At 40.9% G+C, this 9,114-nt stretch overlaps 1 protein-coding gene across 1 annotated transcript; it reads right to left on the reverse strand.

Moving 5' to 3' along the window:
* Nucleotides 1–582: 582 nt before the first annotated feature.
* On the reverse strand, nt 583–8,973 carry LOC106086020 (fibrinogen C domain-containing protein 1). Its single transcript, XM_059368075.1, has 6 exons — nt 8,809–8,973; nt 3,889–4,004; nt 3,803–3,823; nt 1,685–1,780; nt 882–1,295; nt 583–808 (listed from the first exon to the last, which is right to left on the reverse strand). Exons 1-6 carry the CDS (start codon nt 8,887–8,889, stop codon nt 691–693), a joined length of 846 nt encoding a protein of 281 aa, XP_059224058.1. The 5' UTR covers nt 8,890–8,973; the 3' UTR covers nt 583–690.
* Between the last annotated feature and the right edge of the window lie 141 nt (nt 8,974–9,114).

Genomic DNA, 9,114 nt, shown 5'->3' on the forward strand with positions numbered 1-9,114 from the left:
TTGATATAGCTGCCTTATAAACCGATCTTGGGTCTTGACTTCTTGAGTCTCTAGAGGGCGCAATTCTTTTTCGATTGAACTGAAATTTTGCACGCAGTGTTTTGGTATCACTTCCAACAAGTGCGCTAAGTATGGTTCAAATCGGTCTATGTTTTGATATAGCTGCCATATATACCGATCTGGGATCTTGACTTCTTGAGCCTCTAGAGGGCGCAATTCTCATCCGATTTGGCTGAAAATTTGTACAACGGCTTCTCTCATGACCTTCAACATACGTGTCTTATATGGTCTGAATCGATCAGTAGCTTGATACAGCTCCCATATAAACCCATCTCCCGATTTTGCTTCTTGAGCCTCTACAAGGCGCAATTCTTATCCGAAATATTGGACAATGACTTCTACAATGTTCATCATTCATATATGGTACGAATCGAACTATAACTTGATATAGCTCCAATAGCATAACAGTTTTTATTCAATATTCTTGGTTTGTCTAAAAAGAGATACCGCGCATGGAACTCGACAAATGAGATCCATGGTGGAGGGTATATAAGATTCGACGCGGCCGAACTTTGCACGCTCTTATTTGTTTTCAATTTTTATTTCGGCCAATAATTTATTCTAGTACAACTTTTTAGAAGCCCATATGAAAATCATTAAAAAAATAGTTTTTCCATAGTTTGTCTTTTCTTAGTTTGCCTTTTCTTTTCTGCGTATTTTCATTTCGGCATAGCTAAGCGAGTATTTCGGTCTCCAAGTATCCCAAAGTATGCCATAACCTTTAGAGTCATATACACCATTTAAATGACTGGAAAAAAGATCAAAAAAAGAAATCCCCCACTTAAATTAAAGTTTGTTGATTGCATTCCCAAAATATCCACCTGGTATAACAGTTTTTAAACCACCAGCCACCACGAAATCCTATGGCACAATTGTGTCGAGGTTGTTTGTCCATATCATTATCCACATCAAAGGTGGAGAACATCATGCCCTTGTGCGGTTCCAAAGCATCTCCAGCATCGCCTTGGTAATTACCTAAAATTTTCAGCTTAAAGCCTTCAAATGCCCTTCCAATCTCAAAAAGATCATAGTGGGCATAACGCATTTCATTATCCCAATCTTTTAGCACCACCAATAGTTCATGTGGAGCACTAGAGGTCATATTGTGTATCTCTTCTAAGCCTAAGAAAAATTCTCCATGCGGTGCATTGCCAAAGCCATAGCGATATGCGCTCCAATTGCGATAGAAATTGACAGAGCCATCGAAACGTTTGAGTATGGTTATCCAGTTGGAGCTTAAAAATATGTGAAAATTTAAATAAAAGAGTTTTTTGAATGATAGTCAATTTTAACAAAAGTTGCTTGGTAGCCCCAAGCAACCCCAAGAAATTTTATTTAATCCTTAAAATTTGTTCACCTCTTAAATATTGGGTTGCCCAAAAAGTAATTGCGGATTTTTTCATATAGTCGGCGTTGACAAATTTTTTCACAGCTTGTGACTCTGTAATTGCATTCTTTCTTCTGTCAGTTATCAGCTGTTACTTTAAGCTTGCTTTAGAAAAAAAGTGTAAAAAAAGTATATTTGATTTAAGTTCATTCTAAGTTTTATGAAAAATGCATTTACTTTGTTTTAAAAAATCCGCAATTACTTTTTGGGCAACCCAATTCAATTATTAATCCTTACCTTTTGCGATACTCCAAACTATTGTCGACCAGATATTGCTTTTGATGCTCCTTGCTCTCTTTTAGGTAAATCAGTTGTTTGTGCTGGTCTTCTAGCCTGGAAAAGGGACATTTTCAACCATTAAACCTTTTTCACTTTAAATTAAACTATTAATGGGCAAAACTTTTATGCATCCCTGCCTTGGGGCTTCCCAGATTTTTATGCTTTCGGCAAATCAGGGCAATTCGGCAATCAGTTTACAGCCCCCTTTTGGCATGGAACAATTCAACTCTCAACCACCTTTCATTAAAACGCCATATTGTCCCGTTCGTGTACCAGTCCATTCGGGGAATTATTGTGGGGGGGGGGGGGGGGTCCCCCATCCCTGGCGTTTCAACCCAAATTTTTATGTAAGTTTAATTTTTTACTCCCCAATACCTTTCGTTTGAGTCCCATACTGTCCAAATCGGCCTGCATGTCCGTTTGGGTACTTTTTATGGTGGGGCGATCCTCCTAGGATCTACCCCGGCCGATACGGGATAACTATGAGCACCACACAGGCTGCAACTTTGAGCTCCGACTTGTGTGGTGTCCATCGTCATTACGGGAAGCTTAGCTGAAAGCTACCGGGCACATCCACAGGTTGTGGATGGTGGAAAGCCCCATTTTTATGCGGAATAACTGCAAATGCGGCCGTGGGTAGTCAACGATTATCGAGAGGAGAATCTCAGTGAGGGGTCATGTGGCACTGACTCTTAATTAAATACTGAATGCCAATGATACTCGAGATGACAAAGCGAGTTATTGGCGCCTTCAAATAACCAATGGCCAACATCAGTGTCTGTTCCCAGGTTAGGGGCGGCTGGAGGCGAGCGTTGGATCTTGGAGCAAGCGGCTCGCCACAACGAGGGATACATATGTAATCCCAGAAAACCCATGCCGTTGGGTCGCTGGGCCAGTAACCCCCCCCCCCCCCCCCCCTGTCCGTCTCTCCGTTCAAACCGCATGTCATGCATTGGGTGTATACTGCAGCGGTCAGGCCTATAATGCTAAATGGTGTTGTGGTGCGGTGGACGGCGCTTTCAAAGTCCACCTAATGTTCAATACTTATCTGTATCCCATTTAGCTATGTCCGTCTGTCTGTCTCTCCGTTCAAACCGCATGTCATGCATTGGGTGTATACTGCAGCGGTCAGGCCTATAATGTTAAATGGTGTTGTGGCGCGGTGGACGGCGCTTTCAAAGTCCACCTAACGTTCAATACTTATCTGTATCCGATTTAGCTATGTCCGTCTGTCTGTCTCTCCGTTCAAACCGCATGTCATGCATTGGGTGTATACTGCAGTGGTCAGGCCTATAATGCTAAATGGTGTTGTGGTGCGGTGGACGGCGCTTTCAAAGTCCACCTAATGTTCAATACTTATCTGTATCCGATTTAGCTATGTCCGTCTGTCTGTCTCTCCGTTCAAACCGCATGTCATGCATTGGGTGTATACTGCAGTGGTCAGGCCTATAATGCTAAATGGTGTTGTGGTGTGGTGGACGGCGCTTCCAAAGTTCACCTAATGTTCAATACTTATCTGTATCCGATTTAGCTATGTCCGTCTGTCTTTCTGTCCATGTTAATTTGTGTATAAACTACAGGTCGAAATTTTCATCCGATTGTCTTCAAATTTGGTACGGGCATGTTTTTCGGCCTAGAGACGAGGCCTATTGAATTTGAACACTCCAAATTATGTGGCCTAAACTAGACTTGAAGAGGTCTGCAACTTTGCTGGCGCTGGCTAGAAAAGCTGTCTCAGTCATTGTGTTCGACTGTTAAGGGACTGATTTCTTTGAAAACCTATCTGATTTAGTGGACTCGTAGAACATTCGCAAATTGTTGGACTTTTTAAGCGATCTCGATGGTTGAACGGTTGGCACTATAAGGTATCGTCTTTCACGTGTTCCTGTGGTATCAAAACGTCTAAGTGAGTCTGATGGCAGACTGCCACTAAAGCCTAGCCTATCATTGGTTTAGTACATAGTTCGACAGTGGTGAGAATAAAAAATGTTGGCTCTTTGAAACTTTAAGGCCGTTTCAACTTCATTTGACTGTTTTTCTGATTTTTTATCTACACTGGACATTTGTTTTACTTACTTGGCATTCATGTTCTCTGATCTAAAAATCACAAAATCAAATTATTATCACCCAAGTTCTAACCATTGTCATGTTGAAATACTTACTCCTTCGCCAAGTTACCGAGAATTTGAGTTGAATTTACTGTCTGTTCCATCAAGGTATTCAATTTAGTGAAAAGATATGTCCAAAGGGCTACTCTATCATCGTGTAGGTTAGGGTTCTGAGAAAATTGAAGTTTAAGAGGTTAGGTTATTTTATTTAAATTTTTATACCCACCACCATAGGATGGGGTATACTAATCAAGGCATTCCGATTGTAATACCTCGAAATATTCGTCTAAGATCCCATAAAGTATATCTTGATCGTTTCGACATTCTGAGTCGATCTAGCCATGCCCGTCCGTCGGTCTGTAAAAATCACGATAGCGGTCGAGCGCGTAAAGCTAGCCGCTTGAAATTTTGTCCATGAACATTCCACTAAGGAACAGGGGCAAACTTCTCACCTATCAATAAGTGCAGTCCGATTCTAGTTTAAGCTCAATGATAAGGGGGCACCTTTTTACAGCCGAGTCCGAACGGCGTGCCGCAGTGCGACGCCTCTTTGGAGAGAAGTTTTACATGGCATTGTACCTCACAAATGTAGGCCGCGTTAGGAGGGGAAAGCCACCGATGAAAAATTTTTCAGGTGTTCTCTCCAGGATTCGAACCCAGGCGTTCAGCGTTATTGGCGGACATGCTTACCTCTGCGCTACGGTGGCCTCTCTTGAAATTTTGCACAAATACTTCTTTTTGATGTAGGTTATTTGTGATTGGAAATGGGCCATATCGGTTCAGATTTAGATATAGCTCCCATGTAAACCGGTCTCCCGATTTGACTTCTGAGCCCCTAAAAGCCGCAATTTTTGTCCGAATTGGCTGAAATTTTGCATGTTGTGTTTCACTATGACATCCATCAACTGTGCTAAGTACGGTCCAAATGGCTCTATAGCCTGATATAGCTCTCATATAAACCGATCTCCCGATTTTACCTATTAAACCCTTACAAGCCGTAAGTTTTGTCCGATTTGGCTGAAATTTTGCACGTAGTGTAACATTATGACCTGATATAGCACCCATATGAGCCGATCTCCCGATTTGACTTCCTAAGCCCTTTAAGACGTAATTTTTATCCGATTTGGCAGAAATTTTGCATGCGATGTTCTGTTGTGACTCTCGACAACTGTGCTAAGTACGGTCCAAATCGGTCCAAATTGGTCTAAATCGGTCCAAATCGGTCCAAATCGGTCTAAATTCGTCCAAAACGGTCCAAATCGGTCTATAACCTGATAAAGCTCCATATAAACCGATCTCCCGATTTGACTTCTGAGCCCGTACAAGCCGTAATTTTTGTCTGAATTGGCAGAAATTTTGATTTTGTACTTTTTTGGTTTCTGATTTTTGTACTTTTCTGTTACGACTTTCAACAACTGTCCAACCAGCGGTCCAAATCGGTGTATAACCTGATTTAGCTCCCATATAAACCGATCTCCCTATTTGACTTTCTAAGCCCTTCAAGCCCCAATTTTTATCCAATTTGGCTGAAATTTGGCATGTAGTATTCTGTTATGACTTCCAACAACCGAGCCTAGTACGGTCCACATCGGTCTATAACCAGATATAGCTTCCATATTTTAGCAGAATCCATGGTGGTGGGCTCCCAAGATTCGGCCCGGCCGAATTTAGGCAGCTTTATCTTGTTTATTATACCAACCACCGAAGGATAGGGGTATATTAATTTTATCAATGCGGTTGCAACACATCGAAATATCCATTTCCGACCCTATAAAGTATATATTCTTGATCAGCGTAAAAATCTGGGACGATTTAGCCAAGTCTGTTCGTCTTTCCGTTTGTCTGTTTTGAAATCACGCTACAGTCTTCAAAAATAGAGATATTGAGCTGAAACTTTGCACAGGTTCTTTTTTTTGTCTATAAGCAGGCCTAGTTTGAAGATGGTCTATATCGGACTTAATCTTGATATAGTCCCCATATAGACCGATCCGCCGATTTAGGTTCTAAGGCCCATAAAAGCTAGATTTATTATCCGATTTTGTTGAACAGTGAGTTGTGTTGGGCCCTTCGATATCCTTCTTCACTTTGGCTTAGATCGGTTCAAATTTGGATATAGCTGCCATATAGACCGATCTTTCTATTTAAGGCTTTGGGCCCATAAAATGCGTTTTTAATGCCCGATGTCGCCAAAATTCGGAACAGTGGGTTAAGTTAAGCCCCTCGACATACTTCTGAAATATTGCAGATATCGGTGAAGATTTGAATATAGCTTCCATATAGACCGATCCGCCGATTTAAGTTCTTAGGCCCATAAAAGCCACATATATTATCCGATTTTGCTGAAATTTGGGACAGTGAGTTGTGTTAGGCCCTTCGATATCCTTCTTCACTTTGGCTTAGATCGGTTCAAATTTGGATATAGCTGCCATATAGCCGTATCTTGCGATTTAAGGTTTTGGGCCCATAAAAGGCGTTTTTATTGCCCGATGTCGCCGAAATTTGGAACAGTGGGTTAAGTTAAGCCCCTCGACATACTTCTGAAATATTGCAGATATCGGTGAAGATTTGAATATAGCTGCCATATAGACCGATCCGCCGATTTAAGTTCTTAGGCCCATAAAAGCCACATATATTATCCGATTTTGCTGAAAATTGGGACAGTGAGTTGTGTTAGTCCCTTCGACATTCTTCTTTATTTTGGCCCCGATCGGTTCAGATTTGGATATAGCTGCCATATAGACCGATCTTTCTATTTAAGGCTTTGGGCCTATAAAATGCGCTTTTATTGTCCGATGTCGCCGAAATTTGGGACAGTGAGTTAAGTTAAGCCCCTCGACATACTTTTGCAATATGGCAGAGATCGGTGAAGATTTGGATATAGCTGCCATATAGACCGATCCGCCGATTTAGGTTCTTAGGCCCATAAAAGCTACATTTATTATCCGATTTTGCTGAAATTTGGGACAGTGAGTTGTGTTAGGCCCTTCGACATTCTTCTTTATTTTGGTCCCGATCGGTTCAGATTTGGATATAGCTGCCATATTGACCAATCTCCCGATTTAGGGTCTTAGGCCCAGAAAAGCCACATTTATTACCCAATTTTGCCGAAATTTGAGACAGTGAGTTTTGTTAGGCCCCTCGACAGAGTTTTTTAATTTGGCCCAGATTGGTCCACATTTGGATATTGATGTCATATAGACTGATCCGCCGATTTAGAGTCTTAGGCCCATAAAAGCCTCATTTATTGTCCGATTTCGGCATAATTTGGGACAGTGAGTTGTGTTAAGCCCCTTGACATACTTCTTCAATTTGGCTGAGATCGGTCTAGATTTGGATGTAGCTGCCATATAGTCCGATTTCTCGATTTAAGGTCTTAGGCCAATAAAGGACGCATTTATAGTCCGATGTCGCCGAAATTTGGGACAGTGAGTTAGGTTAAGCCCCTCGACATATTTCTGCAATATGGCACAGATCGGTCTAGATTTGGATATAGATGTCATATAGACCGATCCGGCGATTTAGTGTCTTAGGCCCATAAAAGCCTCATTTATTGTCCGATTTCGCCATAATTTGGGACAGTGAGTTGTGTTAGACCCTTCGACATCTCTTTTTAATTTGGCCCAGATCGGTCTAGATTTGGATATAGCTGCCATATAGACCGATCCGCCGATTTAGGTTCTTAGGCCCATAAAAGCTACATTTATTATCCGATTTTGCTGAAATTTGGGACAGTGAGTTGTGTTGGGCCCTTTGACATCCCTCTTTGACACGGCTCAGATCGGTCCAGATTTGGATATAGCTGCCATATAGTCCGATCTCTCGATTTAAGGTTTTGGGTCCATAAAATTCGCAGTTATTGCCCGATTTCGCCGAAGTTTGGGACAGTGAGTTGTGTTAGGCCCTTCGACATCCTTCTTTAATTTGACCCAGATCGGTTCAAAATTGGATATAGCTGCCATATAGACCGATCTCTTGATTTAAGGTCTTAGGCCCATAAAAGTCGCATTTATTATCCGATTTTGCAGAAATTTTGGACAGTGAGTTGTGTTAGGCCTTTTGACATCCCTCTTTAATTTGACCCAGATCGGTCCAAAATTGGATATAGCTGCCATATAGACCGATCTCTTGATTGAAGGTCTTAGGCCCATAAAAGTCGCATTTATTGCCCGATTTTGCAGAAGTTTTGGACAGTGAGTTGTGTTAGGCCCTTTGACATCCTTCTTCACTTTGGCTTAGATCGGTTCAAATTTGGATATAGACTGATCTTTCGATTTAAAGTCTTGGGCCCATACAGAGCGCATTTATAATTCGATTTCACTGAAATTTGACAAAGTGACTTATATTAGGCTTTTCGACATCCGTGTCGCATACGGAGGCCACTGTCCGCCTATGACGCTGAACGCCTGGGTTCGAATCCTGGCGAGACCATCAGAAAAAAATTTTCAGCGGTGGTTTTCCCCTCCGAATGCTGGCAACATTTGTGAGGTACTATGCCATGTAAAACTTCTCTCCAAAGAGGTGTCACACTGCGGCACGCCGTTCGGACTCGGCTATAAAAAGGAGGCCCCTTATCATTGAGTTTAAAACTTGAATCGGACTGCACTCATTGATATGTGAGAAGTTTGCCTCTGTTCCTTAGTGGAATGTTCATGGGCAAAATTTGCAATTTGCAAAATTGAACAATGACTTTTACTTATCAGACCACTCAATGTCCGTGACGAATTTGATCTAAATCGGTCCATATTTCGATATAGCTGCTATGGGGGCATAAATTATGCATTTTTCACCGGATTATGACGAAAGGTAGTTTCATATATACCCGAGGTGGTGGGTATCCAAAGTTCGGCCCTGCCGAACTTAAAGCCTTTTTGTTTGATTTGATTTTTTTTAACTTCATTTTATTTTGTTTTTATGTCATTTAACATAGTGTTGTCTGATTTTCAGTTTTTTTGATTTTTCACTTGAATCACTTACTAAATACTCCTTGGTTGTGTCATCATCTGAGCAGAGAACATATCCTGAATATAGGACAAATATTATGTAACACAAATTCATTTTTTAAGAATAAGTTTTATAAACGAATGCAACATTTTAAATTGCGACTCCCTCTTCTTAATGACTTAGATTAGCAATAAATGATTGGAATGTTATATAGAAAAAATTAAGTAGAATTACATTTGTAAATATTCAAAAAGGCTGATAAGTTTGCAATCAGTTTAAATAATCAACAAAATATATATACAAAAAAAAAAAAAAAAAAAAAAATAAAATAAAAAAAAA

This window comes from Stomoxys calcitrans, chromosome 4, assembly GCF_963082655.1.
Source record: "Stomoxys calcitrans chromosome 4, idStoCalc2.1, whole genome shotgun sequence".
Classification (NCBI taxonomy): domain Eukaryota; kingdom Metazoa; phylum Arthropoda; class Insecta; order Diptera; family Muscidae; genus Stomoxys; species Stomoxys calcitrans.

Coding starts and splice junctions, on each gene's coding strand:
- LOC106086020 (XM_059368075.1), bottom strand. CDS start 8,889: ATGAATTTGTGTTACATAATATTTGTCCTATATTCAGGATATGTTCTC. Junction 3,824..3,888: donor CTCGGTAACTTGGCGAAGGA/GTAAGTATTTCA, acceptor TGTGATTTTTAG/ATCAGAGAACATGAATGCCA. Junction 1,781..3,802: donor TCAGAGAACATGAATGCCAA/GTAAGTAAAACA, acceptor TCCCTTTTCCAG/GCTAGAAGACCAGCACAAAC.